The sequence below is a fragment of the Populus euphratica genome, unplaced genomic scaffold (genome assembly GCF_000495115.2).
Source record: "Populus euphratica unplaced genomic scaffold, PopEup_1.0 scaffold4.1, whole genome shotgun sequence".
Taxonomy (NCBI): Eukaryota; Viridiplantae; Streptophyta; class Magnoliopsida; order Malpighiales; family Salicaceae; genus Populus; species Populus euphratica.
The window spans coordinates 792,350-819,572 of NW_011499859.1; the positions used below are offsets into that span (position 1 = coordinate 792,350).

The following is a 27,223-nucleotide window of genomic DNA, read 5'->3' on the forward strand; positions in this document are numbered from 1 at the left end:
AAACACTTTGAAAAAGCTTGTATATTCATTTTCTTTGTTGAAATAAAAGATTATCTGACTTGTAGAGATGAACCCACTAAATAGCAATTACTTGATGTTTGCATATGAAAATCTTGGAATATTTTTTTTTTGTTTAATTTTAATCTCCCACATGTGGAGTGTGCTATTGTTTCTGTCATTAGATCTTATTTTGTTGGTAATAATAGAGTGCAAAGCTTTTATTGTTAGTTTTATGAGTAGTTGGAGTAGATGCTGTGGTTGTTTATGGAGAAGAATGTTGCAATAGTGTTGGAATGATGGTTATTTGAGGAGAAAATAGAGGAGAATACGAGCATGATGAAGATGAGATTGGTTATAGTATGGTATGGAGAAGTGAAAGCTTGAAAAAATTAAAAAATTAAGGAAGATTGCTTTGTGTGTGTGTGAATATTGTTTTCTCTGGACAATCATCACAAATTATGCTATGAGTTGTGAGGATTGAAGCTAAGTACAATGATGGAGAAAATTGAAAAGGATACTAGAGTTGTTTGATGAATACAATGTCTATGAATTTGAGAAACAAGTTTGGTTTTAAGTGGAAGAGGAGCTGCATTTGCTTGATTAGTTTAAGAGATTAATATATTGATGGTCATTGTTCATGAGCAGACAATGTTAATCCTGATTTCCAGTATTATTGATTAAGAAGCATTGAAAAAAAATCTAGTGTCAGTGGTGGACCGAAAAGGAAACAATTGGTGAAGGGAGGCTCCTATTCTTTTTTTTTTGTGCTACAGTTGTTTGATGAATATAATGTCTAAGAATTTGAGAAACAAGTTTGGTTTTGAGTGGAAGGGAAGCTGTGTTTGCTTGATTAGTGTAAAAGATTAATATATTGGTGGTCATTGTTCATGAGCAGGCAATGTTAATCCTGGTTTCCAGTATTATTGATTAATAAACATTGAAAAAAAATCTAGTATCAGTGGTGGACCGAAAAGGAAACAATTAGTGAAGGGAGGCTCCTATTCTTTTTTTTTTCTTTGATGGATTTTGAGGGTTGCTATCTTAGATTTTTTTTAATTTTTAATACCTTTTATTTTTGTAATTTTAATGTTGCAATGATTTTTTAGTTATTAATTGAAATATAATAAAAATTTTATATAAAAATAAATATATTTTTTTGTGTAAATTTAAAATGTTATGAAATTATAAATATAAAATTTAAACTATATTTCTTAAAAACTAAAAATAAAAATAAAATAAAAAAATAACTAAAATAGAAGAGTGTCGTGGTAATTTTACTCTCATGTTCGAAGTAGAGGCCGGCCTCGCTCGGTGAGCCACAGATGCCATAGAAGGGAGGAATATATTCGACTAGTTTATCACTATTGGGCTTAGTTTCAATTTTTTAAAATCCCACACCCTAAACAAACAAAATCCAAAAATTCTGGAGGCCCATATAAAAATAGTCTAATTTTCTTTCCCCTTTCTTCTCTTCTCTATTGCACCCCCACCCTCTGTCTCTCTCCCCCACCGTCCGAACCCACCTTCCACTTTACTTCAACAAAACAGAAAATCCTTTGAACCACCACCAATGACTCCCGCAGAACCCGAATTGAAAAATGGACTCGAACCTAAACCCACAACTGAACAAAAACAAGATCCGGAGCTAGAGACAATGGCAGCACCGGAATCAAAGCCAGCACCGGAATCAGAACCAGAACCAGCAACAATTCACGTCCCGAGTGCAGATCCCGAGGCAGAGGAGCCAAATGAAACCGAGATCCAATCAAACGAATCAGAGAAACCTGAACCGAACGAGCAAAATGCGAGTCGTCCTGCTGAGCTACAACAGAACAGAACATTCACGATGAGAGAATTGCTCACTGAATTAAAAACCGAAGAAGGCGACGATCCGGCAAGCACTCCTCTCAGGTTCGATTTCTACAATTAATACATTTCATTGCCAAACGTCAATTCTTTCGCTTTCACGCAATCCACGTGATTATTGAGAGTAGATTAGATTAGATTAGATTAGAATAGATTGCGTGCTATTTTACGTGTCTTTCTAGATCTTACCGTAAGATTCTGCGTGTTATTTTATGTGTCTTTCTAGATCTTACCGTAAGATTCTGTAACTGTATCATGCTTGGTAGATTTGAAACTTTGTTAGACTTCTTAGCTTGTGATTTTTGAAAATTTGTTAACAGTCAACAGAGCACACAGCAGCAGCAGCAAAATAATGCGGCAATGGAATTGATTGATAGTGTCACCAGTACTGATGAGGAAGGTCGGTCGCGCCAACGTGTTCTCACATTTGCTGCCAGGAGGTAATATATTCTTTAATCAGCCTTGTGTTTTGAGATTTAGATGCCTTATTATTGATTGCTGTAGAATTTTGCTATAGGTATGCGAGTGCTTTAGAGAGAAATCCAGACGATTATGATGCGTTATATAATTGGGCATTGGTTCTTCAGGTATGTGAAAAGAAAATGCTTCTATGAAATAGTAGTTATTTTAAGCATATTGAGATTTTTTTTATAAAATAATTTTAGAATCTAGATTGATTAATTGTGTTGATGTGATTGGCATCTTGTTTTGCAGGAAAGCGCAGATAATGTTAGTCTGGATTCTACTTCACCTTCTAAAGATGATTTGCTTGAGGAAGCTTGTAAAAAATATGATGAGGCTACACGTCTTTGCCCAACACTTAATGATGTACGTCTTAAACCCATATGCTAAATGATCCTTTTGAATGTCTATAGATCAGGTTATGATGAGGATTCTGACTTCCTGAAATGCAAAAGTGAGATAATAAACTGAAAAAAGTTGCTGGCTGCTTTGAATTCTTGCAAGTGATTATATTTAATATTTATCCATTTGAGCTGGTTTCCTTTTCCTGGCAAAGAAAAGGAATCTTATTATATAATGAGTAAAATGTAATTGCTAAAATTGAGCATTTGCATGAGGGCCATGTGGTAATGATTACTTGTTACGGATACTTCTCTGATCACTTATGAGCCTACACACCATAGTGGTTTTGGAAGATATGCGTTGAGATAGTATTTATTCAATTAAATTATTGATCTATTTTATGAATATATGGATTGTGTTAAAGATTCAATTTTTTTTTAATTTCAAACTCTTTGCATCCATGTTTCCTGGAAAAAGAAAACTAGATTTAATTGCATCTATGTATCATTTAAACATGATGATATTTGTGGAAAAAGATATGATTTCGAGATTTTACTTACCCAAAAGTTTTGTGTTATGTTTATTGACAGGCTTTTTACAATTGGGCTATAGCAATCTCTGATCGGGCCAAAATGCGTGGTCGTACAAAGGAGGCTGAGGAACTGTGGAAGCAGGTTGGTATATAATATAGTTTCACCAATTCAATTTTGTTGGTTCTGCTTTTGTGTGTGCACCGAGTGAACATGCATCTTTGTTTCCATTTTCCCTTCTACCAAAATCATGCTATCATATGATATGATAGGCAGTCGCTCAGGGTATGTGAGCCAGGAGCCATTTATATCTTCGACTAAATCATGCTATCATATGATAGGCAGTCGTTCAGGGTATGTGAGCCAGGAGCCATTTATACTCAAAGCAAATTCCATTTTGCCTTTCCATCTAACCTTTTCAAGCACGCTTGATTTTCTTATTGCTTGTCCTTCATTTACATGCAGCTTTGCAACATTTTCTTTAAGAAAGTTCTGTTTAGAGAAGTGAAATTTACAATTTTTTTGCTTTTGCAGGCAACAAAAAACTATGAAAAAGCTGTCCAACTTAACTGGAACAGCCCCCAGGTATTTTTTTTTTATTAAATTCTTAAAAGTTCTTTGTTGTTTCATCTTAAACCAAGGTCCACAAGTTTCCCATCTGTTTGTAACAACCTTCTACTGCTGATTTCAATTGTTTATGAAATCCATTTCAGGCACTCAATAATTGGGGACTTGCTCTACAGGTATTTTTTGTCTCCTGATTCAACACTGTTTATACTTCTTTTCTTCCTGCAAGAACTTTTGTTTCTTTTAAATTTTGATACTTTGAGATGTTCTGGTACATGTGGTTGTTCTGGGTAGTTTAATTTGATGCTATATTGAATTTTGCAATTTTAGGAACTCAGTGCAATTGTTCCTGCAAGAGAAAAACAAACCATTGTGAGAACTGCAATTAGCAAGGTACAGAAAGTCATTTGGAGATGTTAGAGTGCTTGGATGAATATATAGGACAAGCAGCAAAGTGATTTTGATTTTGATATGTCCTAGAAATAGGTCTACCAGTATCTTCTGTCCTTATGATCCCTTTTGCTTGTTTCTAATGCAGTTCCGTGCAGCAAACTCAAAGCAAATTCCATTTTGCCTTTCCATCTAACCTTTTCAAGCACGCTTGATTTTCTTATTGCTTGTCCTTCATTTACATGCAGCTTTGCAACATTTTCTTTAAGAAAGTTCTGTTTAGAGAAGTGAAATTTACAATTTTTTTGCTTTTGCAGGCAACAAAAAACTATGAAAAAGCTGTCCAACTTAACTGGAACAGCCCCCAGGTATTTTTTTTTAATTAAATTCTTAGAAGTTCTTTGTTGTTTCATCTTAAACCAAGATCCACAAGTTTCCCATCTGTTTGTAACAACCTTCTACTGCTGATTTCAATTGTTTATGAAATCCATTTCAGGCACTCAATAATTGGGGACTTGCTCTACAGGTATTTTTTGTCTCCTGATTCAACACTGTTTATACTTCTTTTCTTCCTGCAAGAACTTTTGTTTCTTTTAAATTTTGATACTTTGAGATGTTCTGGTACATGTGGTTGTTCTGGGTAGTTTAATTTGATGCTATATTGAATTTTGCAATTTTAGGAACTCAGTGCAATTGTTCCTGCAAGAGAAAAACAAACCATTGTGAGAACTGCAATTAGCAAGGTACAGAAAGTCATTTGGAGATGTTAGAGTGCTTGGATGAATATATAGGACAAGCAGCAAAGTGATTTTGATTTTGATATGTCCTAGAAATAGGTCTACCAGTATCTTCTGTCCTTATGATCCCTTTTGCTTGTTTCTAATGCAGTTCCGTGCAGCAATTCAGTTGCAATTTGATTTTCATCGAGCAATCTACAACCTCGGAACTGTTTTGGTTTGTTTAATCCTTTCCATCCTCATCTGTAATATCATGTTTCAACCGTGATTATATCTGTTTTCTTGTTTTATTTTATTTATAGGTTAAGACAAGATAATTGACTGTCTTTTCACCTCCTCCCCACAAATCAGTGAGTTTAAATCCTAAATATAAATGCTTTTTTTTGGCAGTATGGGCTAGCCGAGGACACATTAAGAACTGGGGGAACACCCAATGCTAAAGATGTTTCCCCTAATGAGTTGTATAGCCAGTCTGCTATCTACATTGCAGCTGCTCATGCATTGAAACCAAATTACTCGGCAAGTATTGCACAGTTTCATTTTTATTAAACGTGCTTGTTTAAATTCTGTGATACAAAAAGCATGTAGCGTCAGAATTATAATTTCAATTAGCCAAAGGATTATTATTCAAAGCTAAAATTTATTTGATTCTTTGCAGGTATATAGCAGTGCATTGAGGCTTGTGCGTTCCATGGTCAGTATTGCATTTTCTGAATTTATGGTTGTTATTTTATCCTAAAATGCCTTCCTCATGATAGCTAACTTCTTTCTCAGTAGTTATGGCTTATGAGGTCTGTGTTATCTTTTCTTGGACTTTTGATATTAGGGTTGGACATATTCTGTGACTTATGTGAACTCTGTTGTTGTCTTGATTGGTTGACCATTTCCTAAACCTTGGATTATCTACTAGTTCTTATGCTTTTGGTTTTTGCATTGTTGCCCAAATCTGTGGCTTGACCCCTAAGCTGCTGTTTCTGGTTAATATGGGCACATAAAAAACTGAACTTCATATCCACCCTTTTCATTCCATAATTTTGGATTCAATCAATACCTCCGCACTTGTGTGTTGTGGTTGCCGGATACTTTTTTTGATTTTATCAAAATACATATTTCCATATTGCAACAAATATCTTGCCTGCCATATTACTACTTGTGACTGGAACTCCTATAGCTCCCCTGATGAAATGCAAGGCATTTTGACTTGAAAATGAACTTTTTTTCATTGGTCTTTCTCTATATATCTGAGTTTTAAACTAGCTGGAGAAATTATTCTTTACAAATTAAATCTGACCAGTCCCAATTTTTTGACAGTTACCTTTACCATATCTTAAAGTTGGATATCTAACTGCTCCGCAAGCAGGGAAACCAATTGCACCTCACAATGATTGGAAGAGATCAGAATTTGTTTTGAATCATGAAGGGCTTCTACAGGTAAAATCTAATTTGTTTTGTAATCGTGGATGTCAAAACAAATTAAATGGATCTAAGTTATCTTACCTTTCAGAACATCACAAATAAAAATCATGGCTTTATTTCATTAAGGATAGTTTCCATGTCGGTTATCCATAATGTTGCCAACTTTAGTTCCTTGGAATACATCTTTCATTTCCTGCGCAGATCAGCAAATCAGAGCAAAAACAAGTTCGCCAGAGCCTTTCTGCCAGACCATCAGATGTATCAAATAGTGACAAAAAGGCTATCAAAGTCGAGGTTCCAGATATCGTTTCTGTATCAGCATGTGCTGATCTGACTTTGCCACCTGGTGCGGGCCTCTGTATCGATACTATTCATGGGCCGCTTTTCTTGGTAAGCACCATTTCTTTTTCATTTTTCTTTGAAATATGCCTTTACAATCATTTGATTTTGACTTGCTTTCAGCATTCAAAATAGTTAATCTTAGCCATGGAGTGATCATGTAGTGAGATTTGCTCATTTGAAGAGCATCTGTAGCTCTATCTAGTATCTCCTTTAATATATCATTAGTTGTCATTAATGGTTTAGGGAACGGATATAATGTAATAATTTAAACAAGCTCAGTTGTCAGCATGATAGATTATTAAAATGGGACAGGACAGCGTATAGGTGACTGAGCTATAAATTAGCCCTCTCCTCAAAATTATTTTCCTTTTCAGGTTATATTCACGATTACTAGAAACAATATTTTTTGTTTTTTTAACTTCACTGTTCTTCAGTGAACTGTGATCATTTTGAAGGTCTTTTTATCCAAAAAAACTGGGGATAGAAGTTATACTGTTTCACATCAAGAACCCATGTTTAAATTCTGCCAATTGATCAGGTTGCTGATTCATGGGAATCCCTGGATGGATGGCTTGATGCAATTCGTCTGGTGTACACGATCTATGCACGAGGCAAGAGTGAGGTCCTAGCTGGTATCGTAACAAGCTGATTGCAGTTATGAATTATTTGCTTGAACGATGCAACCTTCTTCTGAAGATGTATGTATGATTCATGTATTGAAATTGGGATTTGGTCATTTTGAAATAAGCTGTATATGATAGAATTTGTCATAGAGATGCACTTTTGTAAAATTTTCTCTGCTTGATCAAGTGTTGCACATCAATTTTAGTTTTGGGTGGCTGGTGAGTAATTTTGATGCGTAACATTATATACTGAATGAGTTGGATTCGTTGATTTATGTTAGGCACGTGTTTTGTTTTAATCATAACATTGGCACTACAAATGTTTTGAAATATAATGCCAGTATATTGCATTTCTCTGGCAATTCCAATAATGATGTAGAAATGAAAGCATACCGTGATTCATCGAGTCTTGTAATTTACAGTGCAATATTCTGCCTGAGTTTTGGATCCTATAGCAAGGGAGAGAGAAATTAGGATAATTATGGAGATCTGATTGATTTCCGTGTTTGATTTAGAACTTCACCATTGGGTAGGATTAGTTCTCAAAGATTAATCTTTGGTTTGATGCATAGAAAGCTGTTACCTTCATCACATGCATGCGCTCACGCGCACATCTGTCTTTTCATGTGGTGGTGCGTAAACATAAAATGGGTGCTGCCATGTACTTGTTTGGCATCTCCTGTGTTTGAGTGCGTGTGGTTTGAAAAATTATTAAATTAATATTGTTTCAGCGGGTTTGATGTAATGGTGTTAAAAATTAAAAAAAATTATTTTAATATATTTTTAAATTAAAAGCATCCTACATTTCTCTATTTGTTTTTTACGTGGTAAAGTGTTTCTGCAAAAAAAAATGAATATTGTTTTGCTTTAATTTTTTTTTTTTTATGTTTTTAGATTGTTTTGTTATTTTCATTTAAAAATGAATAAAAAAATTAAAAAATATTATTTTAATATATTTTTAAATAAAAATTATTTTAAAATATAGCCATAATTTTTAATGAAACTCGCAATATTCTTTGGTAATTTAACGATCTCAAAGTTCATTTATAGAGCAAGTGTTTTTCTAGGAAACCACAAATATATTTCGAATGGGTGGCTTTACTTGGGCCAAAGCAAGGACAGCTTCAGGAAGAGTCCACAGCTCTTCTCCACAGAGTAAGCCCGAGGCGACAGCTGGAACCTTCATCTCAGCTTTCTTGGTGTTTCGTTTATGCCATACGAAGACAATCAAACTTCCAATACCCAAATCTACTGCGGCTAACGACGGGAGGGTTGATATTGCTTAATATTGATTATATTTGTATAGGGCTAGTACGCCTCTAAGTACGTCTTAATGAAACATGAAATGAAAATTAAATTAAGAAAAAAATCTAAGCTGATGGCCTAAAAAGTTATATTATTTTACAAGTGGACAAACAACTAATGCTTCCTTTTTAGAAATTCATTGGTAATTTTATTACCTTAATCTTTCATTTGATGCTCATTTTTTTCGCCAAGTCCAAATTCTATCCAATCTAACTATCCTTTGCATTTTGTGTGAAAATTAAAATCTTACATGTAAGCATATACTAGCAAATGTATCAACATGCTGCCCCGAAGTCACTGATATAATTTTTAAGAATTGCCACATGTTGCCGCGAAGTCCTTCGATATAATTTCTATCTGTCCACGTGATGGCTAGGCCTGCACTTGTGCGTCTAGGCCAAGTGTTCCAAGCTCGGCCTTACAGGCAAGTCAGGCGAGATGTTGTTGCTTGTCTTCTTCTCCAGCAATTTCAACTCGCGAATCGCAGGAGTTTTGTCCCCGAAGTCTATTTTTGATAATTTTTATTCATTTTCAGCTACATACACATTCGAATCATCCAAATTAACAAAATACTTTAGAAGATATTTTCACGGTCGTTTGTGAGTGAAATAACTTTTTATTGGAACCGTGGTTTCATGTTTTTGCTCCTTCACGTAAAAAAACACCTTAATACTAGCTTCCAAGAATATTTTAGTATTTTTGTAGTTTACTACAATCTGCAGAACCACAGAAACCACTTAAAGATCGTATCTTTTAATATCTGGTTCACTCTCCTTGTTCTTTTTAAAGCTTGTCATGTTTTCTTAATCTATCCTGAAACATATCATCGTCATACTGGTTACGTGCTTTGATTCAGTCTTTCCTCATCCTTTCTTAACAATTCTAAAACCGAATTCTTACCTCCCCTGTGACTAAAGCAGATTGACCGGTGTGCTGGAAGAGCCGTGCTAGTCATATACTGCAATCTAGTGTCTCCAGAGGCTTCGTTGCACCAGCCTTGCGTATTCAAATTATTAGCGGGCATCACACGTTTGAGGCGTCATAAGATGCGCTCCATTTTGAGTACTCATGATACCTAAAGGGGTTTTTGTAATTTACCCAATAAAAAAAAAAAGAATTTTTCATGTACTGCAGAGATAGCAGCACAGAAAACAATGCGGTTTCTATTTTCAAATCCAAGCAGCTATAATCACAGGGTTCTTACCAGTCAAGCCGTTTTTTGGTAGAACGTAGCCTGGGTCATTTGCGCTCCCGTCGAGGTCCAAAGTTTAGCAGGATAAATCGTAAGAGAGAGGCCTCTATTCAGCTTAGCAATTACCCGAACATTGAACTCCTGTCACTGTCACTTTTGAACAATTCACAGAGGGTTTAGGGAACTATATCTTCCGTCCGTTTGCCATTTATTTACGCAGTAAGGCGCTCTTTTAACCAGTCCGGCTGCCATCATTTTAGCTGGTAATTTCTGGGTGTCCAAAAAATGATACTCGCGCCCCCAGCAACCTTCCCAGATGCGGAAAGAGTTGTTCTACTTGAGCACAAATGATAACGACAAATTTAAAGCGCCAGCAACAAGGTTTCCCCTCCACTTTTTATGAATGCAAACATAAAAAAGGCAAAGTAGTGTCTACCGCTTCGACCACAAAGGCATGTCAGCTGGGAACAATATCATCCAGCCCGTGTTTTGTTCATTATTGGAACGATTTGTAAGTCGCAAAACAAATTTTGTTCCTCTGCTTTCCTAATTCAAAACATCAACATGGGAGTATCTCTATCTTTTGATCTCATATCTAAGGCCAAAATATGCTTCCAAAGTAGTGTGCTGTGAAGGAACAGGAACCATGGCATTGCTATCAAAAGAGCATTTATTTAACCAAGTCACATTAACCATGAAGCTGTTGTTCTATTGTTTCCTCTGCTCATCATCATCATCATCCCAACCTCCATTTGAGTGCGCTTGATTTTCTGGGTGGTTTCTTGGGACTCCTCTCTGCCGAAGCTCATTTCTTGATTGCTGGTCTGTGGATGGCAGATTCATGTGTTCTCCTTCTCTCTCCTAACATGGAAAGTGAGAAACTCAACTATAATCTCACAGATCATTAGAAGAATGAAATGAAAATTAAAAAAGGACTTCCATTGATTGATACCTCCTCCAATGGTTCCTGATGCTCCCTCAAAATGATATCTTCCTTTTTTGCCAGCAATGGAAGAAACCTGGCTGCTTTGCTAAATAATTGAAATCCCTGAACATCTCCATTTTTTATGCTTGCTTCTAGCTGCAAAAAATTAGTGGCACAAATATGAATGCTTTATATCTTGGATGATGGTAACCAAAATCATTAAGTTGGAGTTCTTGCTCTTATTTAGTTCTGCTGATACTTCAAACATTATGTTTCAGTCAGAGTCTATCTTCCATAGTTTCTCCTACTGGTCTATCATAACGATGTGAACACGTAGAGGAACCCCAAACCAGAAGGTAACCAAAATGGTTTTATAGATGTTATACCTGAACATGAACAATTCCAAAAATAATGCTAGCAATAGGCAGCCAGCTATCCTCGGGAGACAGAGACATATTTGATCTATTGAGCCAGATAAGAAAAATTACATAATCAAATCCATGCATCCAATCCACAATCAACTAACATGTTCAAATTAACTGTAATTAAGCAGGCACTGTAGATTATCCTTGATTGCATCAGGCAGTGTAATATATTAAGCCCGGAAATTGTTTTACCACATAATTAACTCTTTAATAAAGAACAAACTGATTCACATTACAAGTCCATCATCAATATATCAATCGAACTAAAATATATAGCTTCTAATCAATATTAACAAATTTTTGAAAATCTTGAATGAATACCCTGTAAACTGCAACTCAAAGTTCACATTTTGCATTCAACAGTCATAACCAAACTAGCAAGACACAACATATGTGGACAACAAGTCCCAAATGTTCACACTCCATAGTCCATAATCACTTCCTAACCAAAAAAGACAACCTACACTACAGATCAGCATCTCTTATAAAACTTAGCAAAGCATCAATAAAAAAAAAAAAAAAAAACTGGATGCCATATTAAAAAATCAGAATAAAGAGAGATAATGTAAGCATGGTACTATAAAACAAAAGGGGAAAAAAAACCTCAGATAAGGGGCCAAGTAAACAAGAGAATAAATAGCATATCTCCTTTTCCCAGTATCAAGCCAAGCAAAAACCCAACTCTGCGAACAAAACAACAAAAGATCAGAACTTTATCGAGACCCAGATTCCAAAAACACAACAAATACAAAAATTGTAAAAATCAAACACAGACCAACACACTTACCAACCAATTAAAGTAAGGAATGAAACTGATGATACCCATAATAGCAATCCTCGTATCAGTAGTAGTAATTCCCGAATCACTCTCCTCCTCCTCCTCCTTAGTAGCTGTGTTTGGTAAAAGCAAAGAGCTCAGCATACACACACTGATAGCAACAGCAAACGGGGTGTCGTCTGACAACGCTGCCCTGCATATTCCCCTGTTAAACTTCTTCCTCTGTATTAACAACAACAAAAAAAAGTTCAAAGAGGAGTAAAAAAAGAAGAGAATTTGCAGTGTTTTGTTTTGTTTTACCTTGATGAGGGTTTTACGGAGGTGGAAAAAAGAGGGTTCTAGTTTGATGAGTGGCGAAATTAAGTTAGGAGGTTTTAGGGAAGGAGAAAGTGAAGCGGTGGTGGCCAGTGTGATCATCGAAGGGAGGAGATGGAGATTGGGTTTTAAGGAGAGAGTGTGATCAAAGGAAGGAAGCAAGGAATTAAGGCAGAATCTTGAGTTTCGTACTTCTTGAGAAGAGTGTGTGTGGGTACATCGTGGTCATACTTGTTGACAGCTTCTCTCTCTCTCTCTCTCTCTATATATATATATATATATATATAATCGCTATAAAAAAATATATTTCGTAATATTATTATAATAATAATTTTTACTCTTATTTTTATTACTAACATCTTTAATAAAATTATTTTTTAATTATTATTTTTAAATTTTAAAAGCTAAGTATTAAAAATTTTAAATTTAATTTCAACTCTTCATTATTATTTCAAATAAGATATTTAAATTAAAATATCTTTCTAATTCCTTAATTTTCATGCGAATTAGCATACCATTGACCTCAAGGGATTTGTTTATATTGTAAAAAAAAAAAAACCAAAAAAACCTCCAACTTAAAGAGAAAACCTCAATTAAATCCCTAATATATTTTTCATCACGAATTGAGTCTCCAATATAATATAATCTTCAAGTAGTAATGAGAAAATCATGTAATTTCTCTTTCTTTCATTAAGAACCCATAAATTTACTAAAACTCTCCACATCATGCAATAGAACAAATTATACAAATAACTGCGAGAGTTTTATGTTTTTTTTTAAAATATTATTTATGACTTGAGTTTAATGTGATTCAAAATGAGGATATTTGAGAATTCACTTATTTTTATATTTCTTTATGTGTAAGAAAATTTAGTGTGGACTTCAAGTGATTATTTAACAGTTTTATAGATTAAAAATAAAAAAAATGATTTTCATTGTTAAATAGAGAATCTAATTGAGATGAAAAATAAGTTGGAGATTTAAACGAGAGAAGCATTAAAGGTCGGGGACTTTTACGAGGTTAACCAAAAAAAACTCATTCAATTTGACATTTTAGAATCTAAACATGTCACCACAGATTAATCATCTTAAAATCCAGATTTATATGGTGGAAATTCCTGTAAATATGGGTGGATTGAGAAGGCTAAGTTTCTAATATGTCTTGTGTAAACACTCATTAACAAACTTATTAACAGTGAACCAACTGCCTTCTCCTTTTCGTTTTCTAACTTTGTTTGTCAATCAAACCCTCCTATAACTTAATTGGAAGAAGTTAAGTTTTAAATTATGGTAAAAGTATAAAATGTAAAGATAGGAAACTAAAATGTAAAACTCGGAGAAAATATATGGCTAATCTCACATTAATGATAATTTTCATGGTGTAAAAGTTCATTTTTTTTTTTCAGTTTCTTAGTCGGAGAGAAAAGGAAAAAACCTTTTTGAAAATGAAAAAAATAAAAAAAAGTGGTTGTTTGATACCATTAAAAAAAATTAATTTTGATGTTAGAGTTTTATTCAAAGAGATAAGATCCATTGAGGTATTTTTTAGCATAATTTAGCTTTTATTTTTGCTTGAAATGATAGATCTAAACTCAAGAAATTGATTTCAATCCATTTGTTGGTTATAAGTTCTTCAAAATGTTTTTTCAGATATTTTCGATAAGGGCATCGCGTACAGTTAACATCAAGGCTTTGGAAAGTCATGGAAAGCTTAGATGAAGAGGCTGGCAAAAGGTAATCTTTTGCTCTGTTGTACTACCCTTGTACGGAAATTAACTTCCATCTTTCCATCCCAGTTACAAAGCTGCTGCTAAATTGGACTCTTAATTCATGATATGCCTTGACTTCACATGAAATAGAGATATGTACGTGCACCCTTGAGAATGAGGCCGATTGCAGGTATAACAAGCATCAAACAAAAAATCCATGAAGAAGGAAGGGGAAATTTATGGCTCTCTATTCATTTATTACCATTCTCTAATTATTGTGAAATCCCCCAAGTGCGTAGCAGTAGTAGCAGTACAGGTGAAAGTTCTACCAGCACGTACAAGATCGAATATGTATGAACAAAATAATACATTTGAATGACCTGATTAAGACGTATATATAAACAAACACTCGAATCTTTCTACTCTCTCATGGCAACTGATTTAAACAAACGGTTAAAAATGAAATTTCTGTCAACTTGCAGATACACTTCGCCTGGAACAAGAAAAGATTGTTTCCGCTTGAACTTGATATGGTATGATCTTCAAAGAACTGTTTGTAACGGATTTGCAGAAGAAACTTGCAAACCGTACTTGCCCTTTGCAACCTTTCTCCGTAGCCATACTTGAAGATGGTTCCAATCCGGCCCATAAAAAGAATCGCAAGCACCTACCTGCATGATGTACAGCCCATGCCTGAATTTACAAGGTTTCACTTTACGGTGATAAGAACTAAGCTTTCAGGAGTCAACATCACTCCTTTCACCGTTCTCTTCTCCACCAGTTATGGCTTTCAGCTGCTGTTGCAACTGTAAAAATGACAACATTCTCAACTTAATTCACCTCAGAACTGGGTATAAATGTTCTACATATTCAACTCTTGCGTTTGGCTCATCATGAAAGAAGGGGTGAGGCTCCTATTAGAAATCATCCTACTTCCCTAAGCGCATGATAATAAAGCAGGGCAAAGACAGCAAAATCGATCCTCACAATCAACTTACTTGCACATATTTTAGCCTTTCAGAATTTAGTTCATTGGTTAAATTCATCATCCTGCAACAGGTGAGTGAGAAAATTAAACTTACATAAGTTTAAAGACCAGAAAGGTAAGGTATAAAGACAAGTAAGGAAAGGACAAATGATCAACCTATTTTGAAGCTCGGTGATCTTTATCAATAATGACCTTTCCCTCTCAGAGGATGCTGATTCAACCTGTGAGAATGAGTAGATCAGAGTTTGGGAATATTCCACAATGATACAGCAATCCCAATGGTCACTATGAAGTAGACTCGGTAATTTGAGGAAATGCAAAAGAAATAATCAAAAAGCAATTTTCACAAGTAAGTGTCCACTTGCAAAATCTGGAATCAACACAAGTTCAGTTATATGACCCTGCGTACCAAATCCCAATAAAACATCATCACCAGAGAAATACTTAGATCTTAACAATGGATATGCTTGTATACAAGAATTTGAAACCCAAGAGCTGCATTATAGATAGAAAATCTGCTCACACTTCCATTATTCTCTGAACCACGAGGCAGTGGTGGCAACTTTCCATTTTGAGCAGCTGACACAAAATAAAACACCCACAACTTGTTTAATTGCTTCTCCCCTAAAATCATACCAAATAGCATGCGGTAACAGATTTGTTACTCACCTTCTACAGCCTCGGCTGGCTGCAAGCTATTCAATAAACTCATAATAATATCCTGGAATTAAAAAAAAAATCTGATTACAAGTCGACTGGCTTTAGATTTTACAGAATTCAAGACAAGCAAACCTTGAAAGGAAAAACAACTCAACTGTAAGTCTTTACCTGTTGAATTGAGGTCTGCTGAAAAAGATTCTGAAGATGAGGCAAGAGTAATGCAGGTACACTATTGTTGTTAACCTCTTTTGGAGGCTGATTATTCACACGCTGAGAAAAAAACACGAGAATATTTAGAGTCTGAGAGAAAAAGTATGAGTTATATATTGTAAAATATACTAAAACTGCTCAGTGTTTTATTATGCAAGTCCACGGTGAAACGCTCAGCAGTTTCTGTTTTTTTTTAAAAAAAAAGCTAAGCTGTCTTTTTTGTCTCTTTTGTTTTGTTTTTTGAGCTGTTTTTTTTTTTACTTCTTTCTTTGTTTTTTTCTTTTAATATATTTTTTTGTTTAATTTAATTTGTTAATGTTAAATTATTTTTATTTAGTTATTAGACCTTCATGACACGGATCCCGGGTTTAACAGATTAACTTGGTATGACAAGTTAACCCAGATTTTTTTTTAATTAATTTCTTTTATTTACTTTAATTTGTTAATATTAAATTTCTTTCTATTTAGTTATCAGAATTTTATGACACATATTTCAGGTTTGACGGTTTAACCTGATTTCACTAGTTATTACTATTATTTGTCTCCTTCAATTAATCGCCAACTAGTTTCCATCCACAAAAAAATACGACTTCTGAACTAGTATATAACTAAAATGCATCAGCTTTTTACTGTGAATTGCCGCACTAAAAAGCTGATGCCTTTTAGTTATAGGATTTTTTTCTTTTTAATTTTTTTTGTTTAATTAAGTTCATTAATATTAAATTTTTTTCTATTCAGTTATCACTCTCATGACATAAATCTCAGGTTTGACAGATTAACCTAATTTGACAAGTTAACCTAGTTGACTCAAATTTATTTTTCTTAATTAGTTTTTTTCTTCCGATATGTTTTTTTGTTTTGTTTTGTTTTTTCTTTTTAATTAATCTTTTTTTGTTTAATTTAGTTCATTAATATTATTTTTTTTCTATTTAGTTATCACACTCTCATGACACGAATCCCAAGTTTGACGAGTTAACCTGGTTTGGAAGGTTAACCCTGTTGATTCAGATTTTTTTTCTTTTCTTAATTAGATTTTTTTCTTTCAATTTCATCTTTTAATATCGATTTGATTGAGAATTAAACTTCATGATTTGTTTTGTTCACTTTTCATTAGATTATCATAATCTCATGTAGGGATTTTACTATATCTCTCCTCGCAAAACACTATTCATTGGAATAGTTCTTTGCTTTGTTTTTTCCTTTTCAATTAATCTTCTTCTTTTTTTTTGTTTAATTTCATTCTGTAATATTTTTTTTTTTCTATTTAGTTATCATACTTTCATGACATGGTCTTACAACCAGACACACATCTAAAGCTCTTGGGCTTGATGTTGTAAGCAGACCCTCTTAAACTTAGGTCATACAAGTTTAATATTATCATTAATATTAAAAATATTATTATTTGTATTATAAATATTACTATTGATATTATAATTAATATTATAAATATTAATCTTAAGTCAGGTATTGCAGTCAGACCCAAAGCTCTTGAGTCTAGCTTTGCAGATAGACTTAACATTCTTGAATCTTAGCTTTTTTTGATATTTTTTATGCCAAAAAAATTAATCCGCGGCGTAGCACGGGCCGCCTAACTAGTGTATATATAAAAGTAAGACTTGATAACAAATCAAGGCATGCTTTATCTTGAAATTAAGAGCAAAACTACGCCCAACTTGGTTTCTAAAGCTATTGACTCAACGGACACTTTAATTCCACCATCTTTCAAAAAGAATCTTATAAACTTACATGGTATGTGGTGATAAATTTGTTTGATCAATATCAAGAGCTATATACATCAACAAAAGGTCAACGCACATACCATTTGTTTGGGTTCAAACATCCATTCACCAACACTAGCAGACTTTTTCAGTGGAGACTGAAAATCACAAGAACAAAACATCAAATGAGAAGTAGAGAACAATAGTAGTTACTAAACTACTGGGTAAAGATGAGCCACTTACTTGGGAAGACCGGAGTGGAACTGTACTTAATGGAATATCCTAGGGCACATTCTTTAGTTAGTGAGAGTCAGATAATAAGATAGCATGCCATAAGAATTGAGTGTTACCTTTACAAGATCTAAATTTTCTGATGTAACTGAGAACCTCCCCTTTATTTGGACTAGATTTGTCTTCGGCTTTTCATCCAAAGAATCTCTAAATCCTATTATTGGAAACAAGTAATGATAACAAATTCATAAGCTATGTTATAGGAATGGCGGCATCATTTGATAGCTTTAAGTTCACACTCTTTTTGGTGATTATGATGGTAATAACAAAAAAGGGGAAACTAAGTAACAATAGTGATAGCTGTGGTAATCTTTAATACAAAATGTATTTTTGTACCTCCTGAAGATTTTATGGGAGCTGAAAAACTGTTTGCTGAAGCTCGATTTGGAAGAATTAGAGGACCACTAAAGCTTGGAGCTTTTCGAATTTCACGGGTGGCTCTTTCAGCTGTTGGCTGTCTTTCATTCTCAAACCTATTAACCAACAGACAAGAGCCTGATAATTTCAATTTGGAGCATACATAAATATAGAGACAGCAAAGCATACACTAGTTTCATAGATTTGGGCAATAACATTCAAGTTCAAGTAAATCAGTGATTACACAAACTAGTTTTCCTCAACAAAGACATACAGAAGGGATTGGACATTCTATCCTCGTTTCTTACTAAACATCAAAATTCAACTCCCAGAAAGCCACTATACCACATCTTTCTCTGCTAACTTTTAACTACGGTTCTTTGGCTGCAAAATGTGAAAGAGAATGTAACACACGAGCATTATTTCTGCTAACTTTTTAACGAAGGTTCTCTGGCTACAAAATGTGAAAGTGTGTATCGAAGAAGCATTAAGTAATTGAAGGCTAATCAAATGTAGAATTCATGTAATACATTGTTTTCTTTAATTGATATCTTCTTTCAATATCCTATTGTAAGAAGAATGTTGTGTCAAAAGTATAAAATGACAAATTGAACTTTCATAAAATAGTAATGAAGCTCTTACTCAGGACCTGGCATTCTTCAGTTCAAGAAGGATTGTTACAATTTATTACAGTCAACTCATGCTCAACAAAACACCAGCCAATTTATAGTATCATTTCTTAAAGTAATTCCAAATGCTCAATAAACTACCCATTCAACCTAATGAACTACCTTCCTTTTGCAAGTTTGGGAAGCAGGCTAGAGTTATGTCAAGTACAGGGAGCAAGGCCTTTAAGTGCCATCATTAACACAAGTTACACAAACAAAACCACCACCCATGAAACATTATATTTCAAACAGCTCTAATTGGCGCATAGTTAATGCTGAAAGACAGACTAAAAAAGAAAAAAAAACAGACCTTTCAGAAGTGCGCCCCCTTTCTGACAATGAATGAGAAAGTACCGTACCAGGCATGAGTGGCCCACTAAGGGTTTGGCGACTTTTCACTGTTTTGGCCTTGGCTTGCATCACATCATTTTCTGAGGTTGATGCCTTTGCTTCGGTGCTTGATTCATTTCTCTTCCAACCAACTTTTTCCTGGCTACTGGTTTCCAGCAAGTCACTTTCTGGTAACCTGCCCTTTCTGTTTAAGTTATCCACCCGAGGCAATTTACCACCACTTAATTGTCTGCTGTACTCAGCCTGCTGCATTTCACTCTTCGAATTTACATTCAATGAACTAGATTGGGAACCAGTAGTGACCTGCAAACAATAAACAAGCTCATTTGCTTGAGAACCAAAAAATTCCTAAAGCAACAGAGGTATCTCAAGAAGCAAAAGTAAATATACAAGGCCTGGTGACAACTTCAGATTAATAAAAGAAGTCTTCAGTGACAAATAACTCATCTATACCTTATCACCACCAAATTTCACACTTTCATCTTCTTCCCTCGTCACTAGTATATCATCATCATCATCTCGCACCTAGAAGAAAAGGCACAATTATCTCCTAATTGTATAACCAACGAGAAAAATACTACCAAAATGAAGAAAAAATGCAGCCTCATTTAGATGGTCAGCTTACTAGAGATGCTTGGGCTTTCAAATCATCAAGGTCAAAATTCCAGGCACTAACTCCTCGTTGGTACTCGCTCTGATGAGGGTAAGACAAGTCATTACATAAGAGGTCAGAAAGAAAGAAATAATAAAGTAGGTCGTGGGTACAAATACATTTGACCTATAAATGTTGCTTATCCTCAATTATACTTTCAGTTCTTAATACTCCATACTAAATACCCTGGCACAGTAGATACCATCACCCAAGAATTTAAATGATAACATTTTCTTAATCAGAGGAGATTATAACTGTTATTATTGGCACAAAATTACGATAAACAGGTTTTATTGAAAAAAGAATATGTGCTTATATTTGTCTGTACTGTTGGCTTGGTTCTACAGTGGGATTGAGTAGCGAGAGCAAGTCAAGGAGCACATTTTGGTGAAGAAAGTAAAAGAAGTAAAAGAGCTATAACCTTGTTACATAATACTGATCTTATGGCATGGATTGCCAGAAAGAAAGTGCAAGCTAACATCTCTTTCCATTTAGCAGGTCAAGGAAATACCCAGTGTTTTTTGTTTCAATTGAACCATTTCTTTTATTTAAACAGGGTCTATAGTTAAAAGCTACATGATCATATTTTATTTTATGAACAAATGGCTTCTTATGGATTATGATCTCTGGTTTAAAAAATTCTCAGGGAAAGCATAAGAAACAATTTATTGGTCAACTCATTCAACAGTAAGAAAGAATAGGGATATTCAATTATGTGACCAAATGGCACTGGTCACTGTTTGTCATCTGTTAGTGTCTTGATAAGCAATAGACATCTGTAGAACCCCAAAGTCAGGATATACTTGAATGACTCAAAAATATAACCAAAAATCAGTGTCTAAGAACAGCTGAGGGTGCTAAAACGAACATTAAATTTATGTAATCTAACCAAGCAAGAAAAGGAATAGGAAGAAATTAATGAAGAAGTATTTGCTAGGAAAGCAATGTATGATGAGCTGCAAGTGCATCAATTAAACAGATGAAAAGCATCATCTTATGACGTTGAGAAGTGTCCTAACCTGTGACAATGCCTCTTGTTCAGCTGAAGGCATTTTCTTTAGAGCCAGCTGTGCAGCATCTTTAAGCTGCAATATCTCAGCAAGTTCATAAAACAGCACAACCAGAAAAACATGAGGCACAAATCAAGCATTGTACCAATATGATCGCTAACCTGAATAGCTTTCACACGATTCCAAAGTGGGGGCAAGTCCGCAAACAACTTCTTCACAGAAAGTTCTGGAGGCTTCACATGCTTGAAAAAGGAGTGTTTCAATAACTTCTCAGCAGTTGGCCTCTTTGTTTGATCTTTCACAAGGCACATTGCAACCATTTCTTTAAAAGACTGATCACAACTGGAAATCCTCAAATTAGAACCTTAATATACATTGGAAAAAGAAATCAGTGATGACAGCTATACTAGAAGCCTTCTGACATTCTTACCAGGCTAGCAAAGAAAATGATGCAATTTTTCTTATATGTAAATGCATTTTCATAGTAAATCAATTGTTGTGAAAATCTAGCGAGAAAGAGTTTCAATACCTTAGAGAACTTTTTATCACGATCATAATCAAGACCAGGAGGAGCATTCTGTATGGTCATGAGAAGAACCTAACAGAATGAAAGATAACAGGAAAAATAAATGGTATCTCAGTAAGCCACTTAAATTAAAGCTTCCCTGAGCTCAAGCTGTATCTCAGTGAACATTCTTGTTGAATACTAATAAATGGAAATACCTTCATTGGAGGATATTTTGAGAAAGGTGCGTGGCCATGCGCCAACTCAAGTGCCGTTATACCAAATGACCAAATATCAGCCCTGAGCAGGAAGAAAGAAGCAATCAAGCAACAAGCTTATAGGAGTTTTCTTTTCTTTCTCAATTTTAATTCACAGTCAGTTTCTTCAATAGATAAAGGTACAAGTTCTGCCTAACCATCAATTAAAAAAAAATGATATCAAAAGAAAAAAAAAAGAGCAGAGAGTGTGAGAGAGTTCCTCCAAGGAAAGAAGTGAAAGTATCATGAGAGCTTCTGTCATCCAAAAACAAGACTAAAAAGTGTAGCCAAACTTATTTACAAGGCTTGCACACACAAGAATATGCATATATACACTCAAACCCAAATTTGGAACATGACAAGTACTGCCAAGGGTTTTAGGGAACACAGGAAGTGGATGTAAACATAGCTTAATAAGTTGCAATCAGGGAAATCTAACTTGACAAATTACATTAAAAAAAAAAAAACTCACTTGGAATTATATCCACTTCCTGGCTGCAAAACCTCAGGTGCCATCCTGCAATTTGAAAGTTAAAGAGCGCGGAGGAAAACACTTTCTAGTATAAATACATCTCAAAACTCAAATTACATATAAATCATTACTGATAATATTTACCAGCATGGAGTCCCCACAAAAGTATTTCTAGAACGCTGTCGATCACCTGCATCAAACATGCAAGCTGAAACCCCAAAATCAGCAAGCTTTACATCTCCATTTGTATCCAGTAGTATGTTTCCAGCCTGCAAAAACAATTGAAAATAAAAGTTAACATGAGACATGGTGTTGAAAAATAAAAAAAGAGAAACTTGGACCATCTGGTGAAATAACTGTGCCATCTTAATGCTTTGCTGACCTTAACATCCCGATGAATATGCCCTTGTCGATGCAGGTACTCCAAAGCCTTGAGGGTTTCTTTTAGAATAGAACCAATAGCAGGCTCCTCAAATCCATCAGAATATGCTATCTTCATGAGGTGCAAACAAGAACCCTCAGCCATGAATGGCATGACCACCCATAGATCATGGTCAACAACAAACGAACAATATGCTCTAATAAGATTTGGATGATCTATCAAACTCATGGTTTGAGCTTCCCTCCTTATGTCATCCTATATTAAAAAATCCATCAAATAGCCACTTAAATAAACAATGGACATTAATGAACAGCTTACACAGACAAAATCAGTAAGAAGAGCAGAGTTTAACTAATAGAACAACTAAAAATATCTACTATCAGGACAAATGCACAAACCCAGAGCAATAGTCTTTCAAATATTCAATAAAAGCTTCCAGGCACATTCCTTTTCTGGGTTTTATATCACTACGATCAGAAAGCTAGCAGTATCTGAAATCCATTCACCAATATGACTGAATTTTGCAAATTCTTATATCCAGCTCCAAAAGGTTACTCCAAGAGATACCAGCCCTTTTTGTAACTTCATTTCACTGACTAGTGCTGTGACTTGTAATCGGTGCTTTATTAATTATTCCATTCCATAATTATAAGTATGCAATAAATATGATAAAAGCCAAATCACCATAATCCGAAATGTTTTCTTAACAGCAAGCGCTGCACCAATCAGTATGAGTTAGTGAGCATTAAACTTCAAAATGCTGAAATTGATTTTTATGAAAAATATTATTTTCACCTACTGAATTAAGAAGGCAAACGTGTAAGCATACATAATTAGATATGAAAATCATAAATCAAATTCAAATTCAATAACAATCACAATCACAAGGATGAACCCAATTATCACTTAAAATCTCAATCAATCCGCTACTCTGCTGACTATAACGACTCAATAAAAGTTCATTCAAAGCTAAAAACACCAAAAAATTCACAATTCGATCAAATCAAACACGATCTGACCTAAAATCACAGTAAAAATCACTTCAAATTACAAGAAAAATAAAGTAAAAAATGAGTCAAGACAGTAAGAAAAAAAGTACACGAACCAGATTACTGTTGCAACGATCGAGATCCAAACACTTGATAGCGACGACTTCATTGAACGGAATATAGATCGCTCTATAAACAACGGCACTCGCTCCATATCCTACTTCTTCTAGTAACTTGTAATCAATTGGATTCACTGTGTATGTCTTTCCCATCCTGCCCATCTATCGTCGAGATAGCGAATCTTCCACCACCACCACTTCCGGTAGTAATCGACGGTTCTGTAACCCTCTCTTTTCTTGGTGAGATTAAAATGTTGCCGTTTTAAGGGATATAGGGGCGTTTTGTTTTGATTGATTCATTGACCGCCGATAATACAAAGAATCTGGAGAGAGTGGAGAGTCTGGAGACTAGAGAGAGGCAGGCGATGACGTGGAGAGAGTGATGTGTTAGGATTTTGACAAGTGGAAAGAGTTTATATTGGATGGCTGGGATCTCCTTCGTGCTTTGCAGTTTTTTTTATTAAATAATACTCTAAAAGGCGTGGGGTCGTTTCCCCACGTCTTTTAGGCTTTCCCATATTATATTATATTATTATAATTATTATAATTATAATTATTATATTATATTATAACATATACTAATGAGCTGTTTTTTTTTTCGTTTTTAATTTTTTTTTATCCATTTCTGATTTTTTACCCTTTTTTTATTTATTTATTTATTTTATTTTTTATGCTTTTATGGTTTTTTTTTGCCCTTTTTTTAATAAATTTTTTTTAGTTTACTTTATTAATACTAAATTTTTTTATTTAGTTACCAAAATTTTTATGATATGAATTCTAGATTTAAGATGTTAATTTATTAAAAGACATAAAAAACTACTCTAACTTTCCCACTTCATGCTTTCCATTATTATTATATTATATTATATTATATTATTACAGTTATTATAATTAGAATTATTATATTATATTATAACATATACTAAAATTGGGGTGTTTTTCTTTTTGTTTTTAATTTTTTTGTTTTTTTATCCATTTCCAATTTTTTTCCCTGTTTTTATTTATTTATTTTTTTCATTTCTTTTTGCTTTTATGGGTTTTTTTGCCCTTTTCTTTGTGTTTTTTCTTTTAATGAATTTTTTTGTTTAATTTAGTTTGTTAATGCTAAATTTTTTTTTTCTTTTTAATTAAAAATTTTAGTTTAGTTTAATTTGTTAATGTTAAATTTTTTTCTATTTAATTATCAAACTTTAATGACACGTAACCCAGTTAATTCTGGGTTAACCCGTCAATTTTTTTTTTATTTAGTTATTAAACTTTCCTTATATGGATCCCAAGTTTGACGAGTTAACCTGATTTGAAGGGTTAACTTAACCTGGTTTAACGAGTTAATCCGGAATTTATTTATTTTTTGCTTTTTTTAATTAATTTTTTGGTTTAGTTTAGTTTGTTAATGTTAAATTTCTTTCTATTTAATTATCAGATTTTAATGACACGTATCTCGGGCTTGACAGGTTAACCCGGTTAATTCAGGGTTAACCCGTCAATTTTTTTCTATTTTTTTTCCATTTCTAATTTTTTCCCCTGTTTTTATTTTTTTTTTTCATTTTCATGCTTTTATGGGTTTTTTTTTTGCTCTTTTTTTGTGTTTTTTTCTTTTAATGAATTTTTTTGTTTAATTTAGTTAGTTAATGCTAATTTTTTATTTAGTTATCAGACTTTCATGACACGGATCCCAGGTTTGATGAGTTAACTCGAAATATTTTTTTTTTTTTGCTTTTTTATTTTTAATTAATTGTTTAGGTTAGGTTAGTTTAGTTTTTTAATGTTAAAATTCTTTCTATTTAATTATCAAACTTTAATGACATGTATTTCGGGTTTGATGGATTAACTCAGTTAATTATGAGTTAACATCAATTTTTTTCTATTTAGTTATCAAACTTTCATGCCACAGATCCCAGGTTTGACACCTGATTTGAAGGGTTAACTTAACCTGGTTTGATGAGTTAACCCAGAATTGTTTTTCTTTTTTTTTAATTAATTTTTTTTGTTTAGTTTAGTTTGTTAATGTTAAATTTCTTTCTATTTAATTATCAGACTTTAATAACATGTATCCCGAGTTTGACGGGTTAACTCAATTAATTTTGGGTTAACCTATCAATTTTTTTCTATTTAATTATCAAACTTTCATGATACGAATCTCAGGTTTGACGGGTTAACCTGGTTAATTTAGATTTTTTTTTTTGTCATTAGTTTTTTTCTTCATGTTAGTTTTTTTATTTGTTTTTTTAATTAATTTATTTAATTATCACGTTTTTATAACACGACATTGCAGTCAAACCCACATCCAAGGTTCTTGGGTTTGGTGTTGCAGCGAGCCTCACTTAAACTTGAGTCATGTAAGTTTAATATTATTATTACTATTATAAATATTACTCTTGGGTTAAGCGTTACTGCTAGACCAACGGCTCTTGGGTATATCTTAGCCTTTTTTAATATTTTTTATGCAAAAAAAAAACTCATAGTGTATGCCTTTATTTTTTTTTCCTTTTTCTTTTAAAGCCTTTTACTATGGACTGTATAGCGCGGTCCACATTGAAAAAGTTAATGCATTTAGTTTTTTTTTATCTTTTTTCTTTACCTTTATCTTTTTTAATTATTTTTCTTAATTTAGGTTTTTAATATTATATTTTTTCTATTTAATTATCAGACTTTCATTACATAGATCTCAAGTTTGACGGGTTAACCTGGTTTGACGAGTTAACCTAGTTGATTCAGATTTTTTTTCTTTTTCCTTATTAGTTTTTTTTAATCAATTTATTTAATTATCACACTTTTACGACACGATCTTGCAATTAGACCAACATTCAAGACTATTGGGTTTGGTATTGCAGCCAGACCTACTTCAACTTGAGTCATACAAGTTTAATGTTATTATCAGTATTATAAATATTATTATTTGGTCAGGTGTTGCAGCCAAATCTAAGACTTTTGATTATAGCTTTACAAAAAGACCTAATATTTTTAGATTTTAATTTTTTTTAATATTTTTTATGTAAAAAAAATGACCCGCGGCGTCATGCGGGTCATGTAACTAATATATAGTTAAAGGGTGTGTTTAGTTTTTTTGTTGCTGAAATTGAGGTTTGTGCATGGCTCATAAGTTTGTATGTAATTAAGTTATATTTAATTTTAATATTAACCTTAATTATAAAAATAAACATATTCAAATTAGATTCACGCCCAAAGCTGGATTAAAAAAAATTAGAGTGAAAAAAAAGTTAGCAACATTTTTAAAAAAGTAAGAGAAATACAAGAAACAAGTTAAAACTCAATTAGTTTGATGATATAATAAGAAAAAGGTAGCAATAACAATAAAAAAAAAATATTAACCTAGGTCAAGCTGAATTAATATGTGAAACTTATGATCTAGCATATATGATCGGGATAACTCTATAGAATGATGAAATCATAAAAATCAATTACAAAAAAGACCTAAAAAATTTAAGTCAACCTGGTTTAATCTTTCAAACTCGTGACCCGCAAGGTTAGAAAAATCTCAATTAATAAAATATTGAGGGACAAAATAAAAAAAGAAAGCTCAAATAAAAAAAAAAGATTAAAAACAAAACAAATATCAATCAAAAGAATAAAGACCAAATTTGACATAAAATAAAATAAACTAAAATATTGAGGGATGCAATTGAAAAAATAATTCAATTAAGAAAAT

General features: G+C 33.4%; 3 protein-coding genes across 3 annotated transcripts; 1 reads left to right on the plus strand and 2 right to left on the minus strand.

Annotated features, from left to right (window-relative positions):
• The first annotated feature begins 1,426 nt into the window (after positions 1-1,426).
• LOC105124205 (Tetratricopeptide repeat (TPR)-like superfamily protein) lies at positions 1,427-7,550 on the plus strand. Its single transcript, XM_011024119.1, has 14 exons — positions 1,427-1,911; positions 2,187-2,306; positions 2,384-2,453; positions 2,581-2,694; positions 3,261-3,344; positions 3,735-3,785; positions 3,914-3,943; positions 4,098-4,160; positions 5,046-5,111; positions 5,285-5,413; positions 5,553-5,588; positions 6,206-6,325; positions 6,512-6,700; positions 7,191-7,550. Exons 1-14 carry the CDS (start codon positions 1,571-1,573, stop codon positions 7,299-7,301), a joined length of 1,524 nt encoding a protein of 507 aa, XP_011022421.1. The 5' UTR covers positions 1,427-1,570; the 3' UTR covers positions 7,302-7,550.
• Positions 7,551-10,141: 2,591 nt separating this feature from the next.
• LOC105124206 (uncharacterized) lies at positions 10,142-12,479 on the minus strand. The gene is made up of 6 exons (XM_011024121.1): positions 12,201-12,479; positions 11,910-12,122; positions 11,726-11,805; positions 11,084-11,159; positions 10,725-10,853; positions 10,142-10,633 (listed from the first exon to the last, which is right to left on the minus strand). The coding sequence occupies exons 1-6, from the start codon at positions 12,315-12,317 to the stop codon at positions 10,481-10,483; spliced, it is 768 nt and encodes a 255-aa protein (XP_011022423.1). The 5' UTR covers positions 12,318-12,479; the 3' UTR covers positions 10,142-10,480.
• A 1,666-nt stretch (positions 12,480-14,145) lies between these two features.
• On the minus strand, positions 14,146-23,933 carry LOC105124207 (serine/threonine-protein kinase BLUS1-like). Its single transcript, XM_011024122.1, has 21 exons — positions 23,551-23,933; positions 22,446-22,700; positions 22,208-22,332; positions 22,064-22,108; positions 21,553-21,634; positions 21,359-21,427; positions 20,991-21,161; positions 20,839-20,904; positions 19,793-19,861; positions 19,621-19,692; positions 19,127-19,470; positions 18,128-18,264; positions 17,851-17,945; positions 17,744-17,782; positions 17,602-17,658; positions 15,741-15,842; positions 15,582-15,633; positions 15,436-15,491; positions 15,069-15,133; positions 14,923-14,974; positions 14,146-14,730 (listed from the first exon to the last, which is right to left on the minus strand). Exons 1-21 carry the CDS (start codon positions 23,713-23,715, stop codon positions 14,662-14,664), a joined length of 2,187 nt encoding a protein of 728 aa, XP_011022424.1. The 5' UTR covers positions 23,716-23,933; the 3' UTR covers positions 14,146-14,661.
• Between the last annotated feature and the right edge of the window lie 3,290 nt (positions 23,934-27,223).